Raw genomic sequence first — 16,890 nt, 5'->3', positions numbered from 1 at the left:
TGGGTGATGGAGCCTTGATGTCTATAAATTCCCGAACATCTTCTCCTTTTCCCTTTGAGTGCTGCTTTCCCATTTAGCAGTTGAGCTCTCATAAGCTTGTCCTCTTCTCCATTCTGGAGATCACTGTCTCCCCTTCTTTAGCAGTTGAAGTTTGCACTACTTTGTACTTGGAGATCATGGAGTACTTGTCTGAGATAACTAGCTGTTGTGGAAACAAGACTTGGTGTGGGCATGATTAAGCTTTATCTCTGGTAGCTTCAGTGCTAAACAGAGGCTTCCAATGGAATGCTTATTATAGAGCCTCTAAGCTCCAGTAAGGAAATGAATAACGGCTGTTCACCTAGAAACGCTGATTGCTCATCACAGGTGATACAGGTGTGGCAATCTGCATGTTTTTTCAGTGCAATTGCAATTATCTAAATCAAAGCACTTTGACTCAACTAGATTGTGAACTAGACTCTATAAAATAAGAAAGTGCAAATTAAAATCATTTTGAAATAGATTCTTTCAACTTGCATTTTGTATCCATAATTAAAAGTTCAATAATCGTTTACAGCTGGATATAGTGTGAATGTTTGTTCTTATGCACATATTGACAAACTTTAGTCCTGTGGTCAAAAGCCCCTGTTGTTCCATTGTGAGATTTTTATCTTTACTATAGATAAGCACAATGGAGAATGAACATTTAATAAAAGAGCATGGGTTTGAGGTTCGACTGAAAGAGATGGAAGAAGTGAATCAAAACTCCACAGCTGAGCTGAGACGCTTGTTGATAGCTCAACAGAAAGCAACTAACCGGTGGAAGGAGGAAACAAAGAAGCTAACAGAAATGACAGAAGGCAGAATAAATAGTTTAAAGTAAGTGATTTTCCCCCTTTGTATGCAAGCAGCTGTATATCGGTCTGTTGGGAACAAAATTCCAAATGGGAATAATAGGTATTGTGATCCTGTTTCTGTTTGGATTTTAATTAATGTTACTTTGTTTTTGTGATTGCCCTGAAACATTAGCTGGCAAGAGAATGAATCATGGATGAGAGAGATACAGTGCTTCCAGTACATAAGCAATACTAAGAGAAAATTTATCTCCATTTCCCCATACAAATCAAAACTGTTTACCAATGGAATCTGATCCTCTGATTCAACTTAAGATGCTACAGAAAAATCACAAATTCTGATCTTATTCTTGGCACATGAGGCTTTGGGTTGTTTCTGGCAGGGAATGGGGTGAGCCCTACCTTCTTGCCTGGAACATGGCATGTTTCCACTGGTGTTCAAAGTACCTGAAATGCCAAAAGTCTCCTGCAATGACCTCAAAGAGGTCATGGAACCACATCAGTGACTCATGGAGCCCAGCTGCAGGAGCTAGAGTGGTAGCAAGAAATGTGAGAAAGTATCAGATTCTGTGAACATACTTTTGGTTGCACCAGTGCAAGTGCTTGGCTGGGGAACCCTTTGGTTGATTGCAACATATAATACATTATGCTCTGGCCACTGTATTTGTAATAATTTTGATTGGTTTCATTCTGGAACCAAACCAAACTGGCTTAGGAGAAGTTTATTGAACACTTCATGTAGGCAGGGAAGATAAGTTCAAACTAAGAATTCCAAGCTGCAAATACGTGAACTCTGAAATGGGCCTGAAATTGTCTAGGCTTTCTTTGGGGCATTTGAATGCCCTGCTTGTTCTGTGTGCCACACAGAATGGATTAATCAAGCCTCCTAAAAGTTCTGAAACGGGCAATGAGTGCTGAAGAATAAATACTCATGCAGTACTACACAAGTGGTGTAGGGAAAAAAATGCTATATCTGAAGTCTATTGGAGTTTTCTTTAAAATAGTTATTTATTCAGTTCTTATAGAAATAGTTGCAAAACTTTAAATCCTATTAAGCTTAAGAATATTCAAGCCACACATTATAGCGATCTGCAAGCATGTGTGAAGATCTGCTGTAGCAGGGTTGGCACACTACTACAGAACAAGGAAAACACTCACATAACAACTTGCATGCATATCTCACACAGCTGTGCCAAAGACTCCCTTTCAACATATCCTGCCTGACAGCTAATTAGGCCTGTGAAAAGGTTTTGTTTTCTAGGCCTAATTTGTCTCTAAAACAGATTAGGATTGGAACCAGGAGCATTCCCTTTATTTGGGTTTCTTTGGAGTAAGTTTACTAATTTTAGTATGATTTTATTTGTATGGTGACTCCTAGAAGAAACAAGAAGAGATGACCACATTAAAGGTTGAGTCATTTTAATAAGATGTTTCCTAACCCTGTTTGAATTCTTTTCACTGTCTTCTTCCAGTTCCCCTTCCATTTTTTTTCTTGACTAGTTACTCATGCAAATATTTTTTTTATTCTGTAGCAGCACGATAATGTAAACAGCTTTCTCTAAGATGAAATAAGCCTAATGGTTTTTGTTCCAGCTTACATATGCCACTGAAGTATCCATTACACTCAATTTTTCCATGATGTATCTCCATGCTCCAGACTGTTGCAGAGCCCTAACCTGAATTCTGAATATTTAAATATGGCATGGCTATATATTAAAGGCACAATTACCTCTAGTGTTTACTTCCTTGAAATACTATTTTTTTAGTTCTGCTTTAACAAGAATGTTGTTTGTCATTGAAAACGAAGTTCTTAGCTACTGACATTTGGTTCCTGTTCTGGCTAGGAATACATTTCTAGATGGGGTAGGATCCTATTTCTAGGACTGGGAAGGTGGGACTAAAGAGAAGCTTCCTAAGAGCTTTATTTTTATTTATTTATTTATTTATTTGAAGTTGAAGTTTCCTGCCAGTCTCCAGGATGGCTAAGCAGTGAACCAAAAAGTGATATCTGCAATAAACACAAGCTACAAGTGCCCAAAACAACTAGTGAACAAAGAAATTACAACAAGGCTTTCCCAGGCTTTCCCCCACCAACCTGATGTGAGGTGCTGGGAAACTGGAAGGGTCCGAGTCAGTCTTGTTGCTCCTCAAACCAAGAATTTTTAAAACACACAACTTCCTTGCATTCTCCCCGCACCCACACACCTAAGGTCTGGGAAGCTCTACAAAACCTCTGTGTCCTTGTTTCGGGGAACAGAAACAGACTGGAGATAGGTGGGTAATTCCCACCTCTTAGGAAGTGGCTCTTCAGATCTTCCTTCTCAGTCCCGGAAGTGTGACTTAACCCAACTAGAAATATCCTGCTACCCACAAGAGAAGAATCTGTTTAAAAACCTGACAGCCTTTTTCTTTCAGTGTAACCTGAAGCTTGTGCTGGATATGCTCTCTGGTTGAAATGCTTTATCAATTGAACATTTGATTGCTAAGATTAGCTAACAATAACATGAGCTAAAATAAACAAGCAGAAGCCCAAAAATGTGAATGAAGTACCTGAACACCTTCAATCCATTACCAAAGGCAGGTTCAACCCATGGCACACTTGATTGAGTTAAATGGGGTAGGGATTGGGAGAGATACATCATACTGCTTGTGAACTGTCACCTTCCTTAAATGGCTACAATAAATAAGAATAAAATGTTAGAGCATCTGATAAACTGACTGTCACATCTATGATGGTCTTTGAAACTTGCTAGACAAAAATGACACACTACAGATTTTTTTTTTCTGTGTGTCTGATAGTCCATACTGTGACAGCTGTAGATATCTTGTAGAGATTTAAGGTCCTATTTTCTAGTGTAATGGGTATTTCAGGCACTGTTACCATTTTGAACAGGGTTAAGCAATTATGTCCTTATTAAAAACTATCAATCTAATACACCTTTCTTGAGGAGAGCCTTGTCACTTTGGCAGTTATGCTATAAGTAGGACATAGATTTAATTGATGGTTTATTTCTGATGCTTACGGATATTTATCTGTGTATTCACAGTGTACAGGAAGAGTAGGGCGATATAGTATTGTATAAATGCCCCCAATCCAGCTCTTGGAATCTCCAGGTCTGAGGCTGAGATGGGGAATGCTGCACTGTCATCCCATAGCAGTGTATGGCTCTCTTTGCTTGCTCCTCAGACTCTCTCGAAGCACAAGCTGGTGTCCACATTTGAGGGAGCACATTTGATGACATATGCTTGTATAATTGTGGAAGAAGTACCATATGAGTTGATGTGCCGCAAAACATGCCATTCAGTTTTGAATAACCTTTTTTATCCATTACAGTCAAGTTTTATCATCGCTGCATATGAACAGAACTGGAGGTGTTCTTATTAATTGCGCTCTTGCACTACCTTCCCCTCCCACCCCCATCTTCCTAGCTCAAAATGTAAGGAATGTGTCCAGATAATTTTCCTCTGGTTTGCCATATGCTTTAAGCTTGCTTTTTCTTGCTTACATGCCTTTTTTTAATATGCCATGTCCAACATATTAACTAGCTGAGTGCCATGGAACCAATTGGTTCCATTTAACGCTGTTGACAGCTTACATAATTATACAGTTCTTGGGAGTGCTTTTACATGGGGATGGAGATGACCTAGAAAAACGGTTGGGAAACCTATCTTAAGGATAGTGCCATTAAATCTAAATAACACAACAAAGGCAATCCTAAAATTGGTCTATTCTGGAGTGCAGGACAAGATTAAGGCAGGTGGTCTGATTGATAAATGAGACCACATGCTACGCTAACATGCTCTAAAGCCAGATTACTTTCCAGTGAAATAATTCTGATAAATTATTGATCTATTTGCTGATGGATGTTGCAACTGCTCCCCTTCATGTTTTTATGTAACAGTATTTGTCTTTTACATCTACTGTATCCTTGCACCAGCTATTGAAATTGTTGGCCTCAGTACCTAACTAACATTGGATGACAGCACACATTCCATTTCATATTCCTTCCCATCCACTGTACTCAAGCACATACTTAAGAAGAGCCTATAGTGGCAGCAAGCCTTGTCTGCACAGATTAGCTTCTGGGTCTGCTTAGGCAAGGCAGAAGACATCAGAAATGCAGATAGCAGCAGACCTAAACACCCTTTCAGCAGGGAAACAACTAGGGAAGAGAGAGAGCTGCCATTCACATTACAATAACAAGGTAACTCCATAACCACAACAATGTTCTCACTGCTGCACAGGCATTGCCAACAGTGCTACACTCAACATTTAGCTATGACAAATTGTGATGGAAAAACACATTGAACAAAGAAGAATGCAAATGCACAGGAGGAAGTATTGCGACCTGGCTGGTAGTTCAGTGGGGGAAAATAAAGCAATAGACTACAACAATTGTGAGTGAGCTCCACTTTGAAGGATATGTGCAGGTGCCTCCCAAAAGACAACGCCTAACTCTAGAGAGTTGTCCTGACAACTAGAGATGGATGACAGTTTCACTTTCTATAAAATTTGTATTTTTTTTAAGCCCAAGTTTGTATTGGTTTGCGAATGGTTTTTTTCTATCCACACAAAAATTCTGAAGACAAAAGGGAAGAAAGAGCTGCATGAAAACTTCTATGCAGTTTCCCCTAAAATATGCATTTTTCCAAGCACCTCTCCTTAATGGGTGCCGTTTTATATGCATTCTTTATTGTAGAACTGCATCATAAAGTTCAGAGATGTGTGAAAACCGGTGCAGTTCCCCATATTAGTTCAGGAATTAATTTATTTATTATTTATTTATTACATTTTTATACCGCCCAATAGCTGGAGCTCTCTGGGCGGTTAACAAAAATTAAAACCATAATAAAACAACCAACAGGTTAAAAACACAAATACAAAATACAGTATAAAAAGCACAATCAGGATAAAACCATGCAGCAAAATTGATATAAGATTAAAATACAGAGTTAGAACAGTAAAATTTAAATTTAAGTTAAAATTAAGTGTTAAAATACCGAGAGAATAAAAAGGTCTTCAGCTGGCGACGAAAAGAGTACAGTGTAGGCGCCAGGCGGACCTCTCTGGGGAGCTCATTCCACAGCTGGGGTGCCACAGCAGAGAAAGCCCTCCTCCTAGTAGCCACCTGCCTCACTTCCTTTGGCAGGGGCTCACGGAGAAGGGCCCCTGTAGATGATCTTAAGGTCCGGGCAGGTACATATGGGAGGAGGCGTTCCTTCAAATAACCTGGCCCCAAATCATTTAGGGCTTTTAATGTCAATACCAGCACTTTGAATCGGGCCCAGACCTGGACTGGCAGCCAATGAAGCTGGAAAAGGACTGGCGTAATGTGATCTCGCCGGAAGTGCAGATTATATCGGCTCATACTAAAATGTGAAGCAAATTAATTTCTCCCCCACCACTAATAGCAACAATAAATTTTAGATGGGGGATAAAATGAAGAAGCCAGACTAAACCCCCTCCCTACTAGTTCTTTGAGAAACATTCTGGCTACACATCTACAAAGAGGAAAGAGCATTCTTCACGGGCACCAGGCCATATTGTAGCTCTTCTCTCCACCCTGAATCCCAAATGGGCCTATTCCTATAGTCCTATGGTGAAGGGGATTGATGTGGAGCTGTAGCCCAGTAGAAAAACTACAGGGCTTATATACAAGAGGCTTCTGGTGTGGAGTCTGAAGACAGAAAGTAAGAAGGAGCCGTGCAGCCATGGAAGAGTAGTGTGATAGCATGTCACAGTGGCTGGAGAATGGACTAATGGTCTCTTCAGGATTCCCTCCTCTCCCACCATGCATTCTGTTCAACCCCACTTTCCTTCCCCCTGCCTCCCACATTTTCATTTGATTAATCAGTATTTGTTGTTTATGCATCATCTTTATATCTCATTTTCTTCTCCCCTCCTCCTCTGACAATAACAATGCTGGATTCACCACATCAGTAAGTAACCATGAAGAAAGTTAGGAGGACACTGAGATCCCCATATGTTCATACACACACACACATGAACATATGGGCTATGCTGACTGGGGCTGATAGGAGTCCAAAACATGTGGGGAGTATCAAGTTGGGAAAGGCTAATCTTCTCTGACTAGCAGTGACTCTCTGACGTATAGCAGACACCAGAGTTTCTAACTGTGTATACCAGGAACTAAAGCTGGGAACTTCCACATGCAAAATCATTTGCTGTACCATCATTAAAACAGACATCACTGAAACGCAACTTTGATTGAATGACATAGGTAGTGGAGTGAGTACCAAGGAATAGGGTAGCCAATCTTTCTGGTTTTGAGATGAAGAAGACTGCATGAGAAGAGAGACCGGAGTAGTTTTCTCCATCATCGCTGCACCTCCATGCTGGTGCTTCTGCAGCTGTTACATTACTGTCTGGCATGCACACTTGAAAAGAAAAGGAGCCCTGCTAGAATAGAAAATCAGCAACCTCACAGATAGACACTTCCCTTCCCTTTGGTGACTGCTGCTGTAGGTCTCACTTGTAACATAGAGGGGTGGGTACAACCTTGCCTTTATCTAGAATAGCTATGCGATTGACTTTGAAGAAATGTGTGTGGGGGCGGTAATGAATAATAGGTAGCTGTAATATATACTTCCTGTGATCAGGTTCTCATTAGGGGTTGCTGAGTGAGCTTGTAAGAAAGTATGCTGCCACCTACATGCTCATACCTTAGCCTAGCTCTCTGTTTTCACGTCATAAAATCAATAGTAGGCAATTAACATTAAGGCCACACTCACTGTTCCTGAGTTTAGTTTAGCTATTAGTGGCAGTTCTGAATGTTTTAAAACAGCTGCCCTGTTTACATAAAAGATTTCCTGGTTTTAACAGGAAAGGGGGCACATGGGTGAGGAGTGTAGAAATTGCCCCTCCTCCAACCTGGCGCCCTCAAGACATGTTGGTCCTAAAACTCATCATCATCCCCAGCCAGCTGAAGGCTGCCTATTTCCTCTGAAGGAGCAGGTGCATAACTTGAGAGTACTCTTAGATCCATCCTTGTCACTGGAGGCCCAGGTAGACTCTGTGGCCCAGAATACTTGGGGTTAGGTTCAGCCGATCCTCCAGCTATGGCTTTTCCTAGATAAAGGGATAACCTAGCCACTGTAGTGCATGCACTGGTAACTTCCCAATTAGACTACTGCAATGTACTCTACATAGGGCTACCCTTGAAGACGACTCAAAATTTGCAGCTCTTGTAAAACGCAGCAGCTAGACTGCTGACCAGTTCATCTCACAGAGACCATATAGCACTGGCTGCCTATACACTTCCAGTCGGAATTCAAGGTGTTGGTAGACATTTAAAGCCCTAAATGGCTTGGGACCTCAATACTTGAAAGAGCATCTCTCCTTAAATATAGCTGCCCTAGACTTGAGATCTGTTGGAGGAACCCTCCTCCGTTTAATTTGTTTTTAGCTGTGTATTTTTATTGTTTGTATGATTTTATCAGTACATTGCCCTGAGATCCTTGTGATCTAGGTCTGGATACAAATGTTTTAATAAATAAAAATAATAAATATTCCCCAAGGCATTATTTTTCTCAGCTGAGCTGCCATTCTCGAAGTAACCTTGGCTGGGCAAAATAACTCATGGAGAGAAGAGCTGTGCAGAGGTCAACAGCAAGTACAGAGGATGGCGTGGGGTATTAAAATCACACCTGCCCACCCTCTGTCCATGTGATTATGGCAGTTCCATGTTTAAATTGCCATCCTGTGCTTGTCACATCTGGGTTGTCCCATAAGCTGTAAGGAAATCTAAAAGCCATGAGTGTTTGCCAAGTAATGGTCATTCCAAAATAAATAAATAAAAATCATGATAAAACAAGCTTGAAAACCCAGAACAAATTACAATATATATAGTACCCAAACCAGAGGCAGTGTATGCTGACAATATCAGTGGTCGTGAAATGCCTGTCAAAACAAATAAGTTTTCAGCATGGGACAAAATAATATTGTTGACGCATGCCTTATGATGGCTGAGGCACTGCCAAGAGGGTTTCGTCTGCTGATCTCCGTGGACAGGCAGGGCAACAGAGAAGAAGGCACTTCCTCAAGTGAACTGGTCCCAAGTTGTTTAGAGCTTTATATAGCAATAACAAAACTTTAAATCTGGTTTGGTAGCATATTGGCAGCCAGTGCAGTCCCTTCAACGCAGGTGTCATATGCTCCAGATAAGATGCATTCAGCGCTAGCTGCAGCTTCCAGACTAGCTTTAAAGGCCACCTCGCATAAAGCACATTTTCGTAATCTAATCTCGTAGTTGTTAATTTCATTTCTATACTGTCCAGCAGCCAAAACTCTCTGGACAGTTTACAATCATTTATAAATTAATAAAATACATTAAAATACAGCATAAAAATACATATATGAAATTTAAAACAGTTTCAATAAAATACTGGATCTGTTTAAATGACTGGCATAAATGCCCCACCATATGCCACTAAAAGCCATAGAGTGCCTGGGAGGAACGAGCACTCTTAACCTGGCACCAAAAAAGATGATAGTGTTCGCACCAGGCAGGCCTGAGTGGGGAGCTCATTCCATAGTCGGTGTGTGTGTGTGTCTAAATGCATTCTAGGACTCTAATCTCAAAGTTACCAATGCATAGGTTATTGTGGCCAAGCGGGGGTGGCCAAAACTGTGGCCAAAGTATTGTGGCCAAAACTGGTAAAAGGGACTCCTAGCCACTGCAGCCACATAGGCTTTAAGGCACATAGATGAGTCTAGCAGTACCCCCAACATTATGTACCTGCTCTTTCAGGGGATGTGTGACCCCATCCAGAACAGGCAATTCATCTATTTCCCAGAGCCAGGAACCATTCAGTCACAAAGCCTCCATCTTAATGGGATTCAGCATCAACTTTATTGGCTGTCATCCAGGCCACCGCTGCATCCAGGCACAGGCTCAGGTCTGATATAGATGTTACTGAGAAATAGAGCTGGGTACATCACATACTGAACTCCAACTTTCCCTTCCCATCACTGCAGTTACATTTAACCTACACCACCACAATGAAAGATTACATAGGCTTAAAGCAGTATTCTTCCCTACAAAGCCCAAGAGCTACTGGAGGCTCCAAAATACTCCAAAAGCAGCTCTCTCTTTCATATTCTCTTTGCAGAAGCCGCTCACTCAGCTGGCGTTCCCTAGTGCCCACCTTGTCCTTGCATTAGTGGTGTGCCAGCTGCTGCAATTTGGGCTACTGGAGGAGGCTTTGGAGATGGAGAGTCAGGAGTTCTGCCACTTGATAGCTCTAAGGTGGTTGGGGATGGGGGCGGGAGGGAAATACAGGAAGAATCAGCCAATGATCTGTGATGGGGGAGGAGCCCACGAGGTGAGGTGCAGCATGATTGCCTTGCTGTGAAGTGGTGCAGTGTGCAGGCGCCGGAGGTGGGAGGAAAATTGAATGTGCATTTGAGAGAGTGAATGGAACTCTGCTGGGAGGTTGTGCAACACTGAGTAGAGCAAAGTACCATGTGGACCTGTCAGAATTTGTGGTGTAGTGGGCTGAAGTGTTGGACTCAGAGTCGGGAGATCCAGGTTCTAGTCCCCACTTGGCCATGGAAACTGACTGGGTGACTTTGGGGCAGTCACAAACTCTCAGCCCAACCTACCTCATGGGGTTGTTGTGAGGATAAAATGGAGAGGAGAAGGATTATGTACACCGCCTTGGGGGTGGGGATGGGGGTGGAGGCGGGATATAAATTGCAGAGGAGCCCCCACCCCACACATGCTCCAGAAACAGCCTCCAACTGGCCTCAGTAGAACCAAAGTGGCTCCTGCTTGAAAAATAGTGAAGATCACTGGCGTAAAGGATTGCTTGGCAATCCTATTCTTGTTCATCTGGTGTAGTTGGAGGATAGGTGTGCACTATTTCTCCCCCCCCCCCCACAAAAAAATGTTGTCTTTTCAGTTTGCAAGCAATATTCCCAAGGCTTAGGATACGTAAAACAAACTGATAAGGCCAAGATAAAATGTCCATTAAAGTATATATAGTTGAATAGCCTCAGGCATTAAAACAAGGTCTTACAGAGCTTCCAGGCTCAGTTTTAACAAGTCTCTAAGGGAGTTCCTTGAAGTGTCTTAAGATGCTCAGATCTCGATAATGCTGATTCAGTGTATGCTAATTTTGCATGCTCCTAATGCTAGCAAGTGACCTCTGTGCCTTTTATTTATTAAAATCCTTTCACTTTAGTAAGGAGACCTATCATGTTGAGAATCACTTTGAAACCTAATTGGCTGAAAAGTAGGTTATAAAAGTTGAAAATAAATGAAAATAGGTCACTAAATTTTTCTATGTTCTCTTCAAAGGCTCCCAGATATCTTCAGTGGCAGCATTTCTTGAGTAATGAGCTGAAACCCCAGTCCAATGTGCTCATTCTTTAAGTCACAAACTGTACCGAGAAGTCACTGATGAATTTAGGATCCATTAACCTACTGCACAAAGATGTGGTGTAATTTAAAGGAACAATCCTAGCACATTTATACTTGGAAGGCCTATCAAAATCAGGTGGTCTCATACATTTAGAATCCATAGTCTTACTGCTACAGAGACAAATGTGTCTTAAATGGATTAAATGCAATTCATATTGAATCCAATGGGACTTAGGCTGTGCCTAGCTGCGAACACACAACAGCCCAAGGTCAAAATGCCAGCCATCTCATGGACGCTGGAGTGCCTGCAATTTCCTCCTCTGGCTGCAGGTCCTTATACAACATCAGATGTTCTGCTTCTGGCAGCAGTGTTTCAGGCAGTGCAGGAGGCAGCAGCAGGAAGGGGGTGCAGACACAAGCTCCCCATGCAGCTGCTTGGGTCCCCTTAAACTAACATTATGGGCCCTGTTTTTGAATCATGGTTGTGCCTTTGTATTTCTAAACATTTGGTTATACAAATCTCTCATGATTTCCCCAGACTAATCCTTGCGGAATAGTAGAGCTGTTCATTAGGTATTAGCTAGAGCAGTGTTCTTTGACATACCATCTAGTCTATTAAATAAATTACATCGCACTTGGGGGCCTTTGCATCCTCTCCTTCATTCCTACCACGTTGTTTTTGGCTGAAATTCTGTAATACTTGGCAGCTAGAACTGTTTATTCTAAGATATTGATTAAAAATGTTAACAGGATGAAAAACAGCTGCAGGTAGTGGCAGTCTACAAAATATATAATTACTAAGAATAACTGAAGCATATTACAGCATAACTCAACAGAAAAAACATCTGGAATGTGCAGTACGTGTCACATGAGAATTTTGCATTAAACACTTCCCACAGCTGGCAGATTTATTATCTCCTTTGCTTTACTATTATACAGTGCACCTTTTATTTTTTATTCCCAGGGATTTGTTAGCAGGCACTTGTGTAATTTTCTATAAACCTTCCTTTACCTGTTTAATTGAAAAAGTTTGGGAATATGTATGAACGATCAGAATAGACTATTGCTTTAATTCTTCAATATATATATATAAAATTAAATGTTCTTCACTGTGGTACTTTACAAACAGTGCAATCCTAGGTATATTTACTCAGAAGTAAGTTCCAATATGTTCAGGGGGACTTAACTCCCGGGGGTGGAGGGGCAGCCTAAGTTAAACAGTTGAAGACACGAACCCAGTTTTATATGTTTTTACCAGTTTTATGCATTTTATTATGATTTTGTGTTTAATGTTGTTCCCTGCCTTGATCCAGAGGGAGAGGCGGGTAAGAAATATTCTATTCTATTCTAACTAAAAATGTTTTGGTAGTATTTGAGCTCAGTAATTTAAGTAAAGTTACACTTGAACCTGAATTGTTCTTTGCACAAAGTATCCTCAGTGACCAGTGACATCTTTAGTAATTTGGATGTTGACATTTTTGGTGTGGGGGAAAATATATAATTAATGTTAAGCAGATCAATCTTAAGTGGGATCAAAGGGGAGTGAAGTGCTGTATCCTCCATCACTTCCAAAGCCTTACCAGCTCTCACAGGCTAGGGCAGGAGGTGTAGGGAGGCAGCTCTGTAGGGCTTTTCAGACTGTCAGATCTTTCAAAATAATCCTCACATTGAAATCAACAGGGATGGGGGATGGAATTAGCTATGCCAGCTTCAATGGAGGGAAATTAGCTATGCGTTTTGGGGGTACCTCTACTGGTAGCAGATTTATGCCCACAATTTTCTGCATGTGCAAAGGAGTCTCCAGGGTGGATGCTCACCCTGACCCAGTGGAGGAGTGCCCCCACCCCCTCCTAACCCTTCCTGGGTACCCACCTGAGGAGTTTAGGACTGTGCTGGAAATCACTTATGTATGAAGTCACTGTTTTGACCTCTTAAAATATCCATCCACCATTGTTTTAATATCGGCAAAACCCAAGAAGGGCAGCTGTGTTATTTTGTTGCTAAGTAACATGCTTGGTTTAGGATGCTGCTTGATCATGGGGGCCTAAGTGCCGGTTGCCAGTTTTTAGCTCTATAAGGTTCCAAGCCGCAGCTCTGCACAGGCTCAGGTTCCCATACGTGCGCTGCATGAAAAAGACATATCTCGATTTTATGAATGTTCATATTTGATGGGAGTTATTAATAGGGTTAAGTTGCTTGTTTTAACAGACAACGCATGTCATTTTGTGAATGGATCTGAGATTTTATATATTTGCTAAAATAAAGTTTTGTTCTGTATTATATCTAACCCATCACAGTGCTACGGATCAACATTCTTGATATCTTTATAAGTACTGTCTTTTTCATACTTCATAGGGGGGAAATAATTTGACGGAGGGAGGAGGGAAGAGTACATGATCCTCCCATGTTCCTCTGGAAAGCAGTTAGCTCAACGGGTACATTGATTTGTATTAATGAGTTTCTTTTATCTTGTTTGACAGAAGTGAGCTGAGTCGTCAGAAAATTCACACCCAGGACTTACTTTGTCAGCTGGAAAGAGCAAATGAAAATGTTATTGAGGTAAGATAATGAACCTCATCCAAGTGATATGCTTCAACTAGATGTCGAACTTGGGACACTCCTACTTAAACCTTATTAGTATGAATCATTGATTTATATTTTGCTATGAAGGTTTTGGGAGTCAAGAGTCATTCGCAGTCAGAAAAGCCTATCTTATTCCTGATCACATACATCAGAGGGATGCTAGGAGTAGTTAGTACTTTGCTCCTATTAAAATGGTAAAATATAGATATTCTCATTCATAGCTAATTTTGTGTGGTGATTCAAATATTTTTTTTGCTGGTAAATGGTTCTTTTGTATGATCCTTAGCATGTATCTTTTTTTCTATAATGACAGATTCAATTTTTGTAACGATCAATTATTACAATGCCCCCATATGTCAGGGCTTTTTTTGCCTGTTTAAAATAAAATGACATCATATTCTTAACATGTTAGTTAAAAACAAACTTTTCTTTGTTTATGAGTGATACAATTTGCCATATATATTTTCTCGTAGCAGTGCTGCAATTGGATAGATTAAAAGCTCATTTAAACCAGAAGATTTTTTTCTTTACTTCAGCTGTGTCCATGCTCTAAGAATAGAATAAGTCAATTTATATTATCATACAGTAATGTTTCTCTACATGCAAGATAGACAGAGACAGAATTGGACATCAGTGCAGCAGTATCTGGCTCTGCTTGATCATCATCACTGTCACTTCACCTCACCACCATTTGGGGTGAGTTCCACAGTAACATCCAGAAAAACAGGCTTCGAAAACTGTTTACCTTTTTTAATTCTACACTGCCATAATTTGTGTCTTCTGAGTTTGAGTTGTCCCATATTTTTAAGTTGTGTTAGCTGTAAACAGGTTCATTTTCTAGATGGTTAAAATTTGGCAGCATGTTCTTATAAGCATGCTTATTATTTATGTTTTGAAGTAGGCTTTTAAACAACGTCACTCAGTTGGGCACTGCCTGTTCTGTAACAGAACTATTTTATTTTTATTTATTTACAATATTTATATACCTCTCCATATCTAAAATAAAACTAGAACTGGCCCTTCTAAGAACTGAGGTTCAAGGTTGTTCCTCTCTCGACTTGATGGCCATCAGCCCTCAACCATCTGGCCTACCTCTCCTGTTAAGAGCCAACTCTGATAAAAAGCACTCGAGCAAACCATGTCCCGCCTCCTCCCATAGAAAGTTTGTGAGTCTATTTGTAGCGTAATTCAAATTATATTTTGTATAAAAAGGAGTTGCATCACCAGACGCTGAAAACTGGAAAACCCTGTCAAGGTTAGGCACAATGCATGGAGCAATCTGTCTTGCCTTTCTTTGGTATTAGATCCTGGATTTGCCATTGACTATGTGTGTGTTTTCAAAGCTTGCTCTCTGCAGTATGCATAATCTGATAACAGAATCATACATTTGTAATGACCTGTTTCATTTATATAGAATGAAAAATTAATGATGGAACATGAAGAAAAAGTCAACAGACTTCAAAGGCGACTAAGCCAGGCAGAGGAGAGGGCAACTACAGCATCTCAACAGGTATCTAAGTATAAACCAGACAACACCCTTAATTCAGCTATGTGATCAGAAATCTTTTAAAATAACAAGAAAATCTCAGTTCTCCAGTGGTTCCAGGGTGGGGAAGTCTATATGTTTGGGAAGTGCCTCCTTCTGATTACTAGACTTGGCTCCAGCAAGAAATGACACCGAGGGGAGGGGCTTCCCCTTAATTCCCAGACCAGCCCTGTCTGGCTAGCAGGCATCAGGTTTCTGGCATGGCTCATAGCTCAGCCCTTGTGACACCATTTGTCTTGTACTTGAGCAACTTACTAATTTGTGGAAGAGATCCATGCTTTCACGCAGGGGCCTGGGCCATGCCTGATTGTGCTCCAACTCCCAAAGTCTGAGGAAAAGAGTGCCGCTGAGGACAGAATAGTGTTCCTGGGGAGATGGCCTTCCACACCTGGCACAGTTCCTCAGCTCAGCTTCTCCTCCTCTCAACACAGAGCAGGAGAGCAGCCAGTGCCAAACCAAAAGTGGCTGCCAAGTACCAGGATTTGAGCTGTGTATTTCTGTCACCTCCCCACCACCTGCTCTGGTCTGGAACGAGTCAAGGCGGTTACTTGGCCACAGTGATCCACCACCCTGCACTTCATGTGGCTATACCCCATGGCATTCCACAGCACTTCACGCCAAACAGACGCCAATATCAGTGTTGCAGAGGTCAGTAGGTTGGTTTATCATTTATGCCTTCAATGAGCCAGAGTAGATTCTCCATTTCCATATATTAAAATAGGTAGGATTGTGTTTCAGTGTACACACACAATTTGACACCCACATGCTTCTCTTGGTGCATGCATGCACACACCCTACTTGTACAGCCACCTGGTTCAGCGGTTCCCACTCAGGATCCACAATGTGATTATACGTTCAGTGGTGATTAATATTATAGGGAAAACGTGTATCCAAGAACTGAACTCATTGAGTCAGTACTGAATTTATAAATATAACTCTGCACAGATACCTCAAAGTGCTAGATGCATTCTGGGATTCAACGGGGGGAAAGATACTTTCATATATCCTCCACATGTGCTATATTTAATTCCAATGTGAACATGTTCTGTAGGTCTGAGTTGGTCTTGCCTTCCTCTTTGAAAAGAGAAAGAATGGCACTATGTGCATGGTACAAGAGCCCTCAGTTTTCTCAGGATTCTAGAAAGTCTGAACATATCTGCTGGACAATCTGACTTATCCGTCATGGGCCATTTCCTACTGAAATATACTTCAGTACATTCCTTGAAAAATTCTGCACGTCCACAGAACTTGCCTTCTATTGAATTAGCATATAGGACAGATTTCTGCAGACCTGCCAATATCATAGGCACTATTGCATCAATGCACTTACACCTTCTCTGATACAGTCTCTGTGTCTTCCAGAAGGTTGTGTCTAGCATATGAGAAAATATAATCCTACCCTGGGTCTGTACTGCTTTTCTACAGCCTAGATGTATAGACTGCCCCACCCTGCAATCACTGGAGAAAGGAAAATTTGAACTTACCATACTTTTCCATTCTCAAGGGTTCTGGGGTAGGGAAGTCTTCCCACCCGTTTAAAATA

At 41.2% G+C, this 16,890-nt stretch overlaps 1 protein-coding gene across 3 annotated transcripts in view; it reads left to right on the top strand.

Moving 5' to 3' along the window:
- The window catches only part of SCLT1 (sodium channel and clathrin linker 1), a 62,949-nt gene that overhangs the window by 39,481 nt on the left and 6,578 nt on the right, over positions 1-16,890 (top strand). For all 3 annotated transcript variants that reach the window (XM_063135519.1, XM_063135521.1, XM_063135518.1), the window contains exons 19-21: positions 662-858; positions 13,699-13,777; positions 15,216-15,311. In XM_063135519.1, the coding sequence (XP_062991589.1) occupies positions 662-858; positions 13,699-13,777; positions 15,216-15,311 (372 nt within the window). The remainder of the gene's footprint in view (positions 1-661; positions 859-13,698; positions 13,778-15,215; positions 15,312-16,890) is intronic.

Source organism: Elgaria multicarinata, chromosome 10 (genome assembly GCF_023053635.1).
Source record: "Elgaria multicarinata webbii isolate HBS135686 ecotype San Diego chromosome 10, rElgMul1.1.pri, whole genome shotgun sequence".
NCBI classification, from domain to species: Eukaryota; Metazoa; Chordata; class Lepidosauria; order Squamata; family Anguidae; genus Elgaria; species Elgaria multicarinata.
The sequence above is the reverse complement of the archived record's forward strand: the minus strand, read 5'-3'. Positions and strand labels throughout refer to the sequence as shown.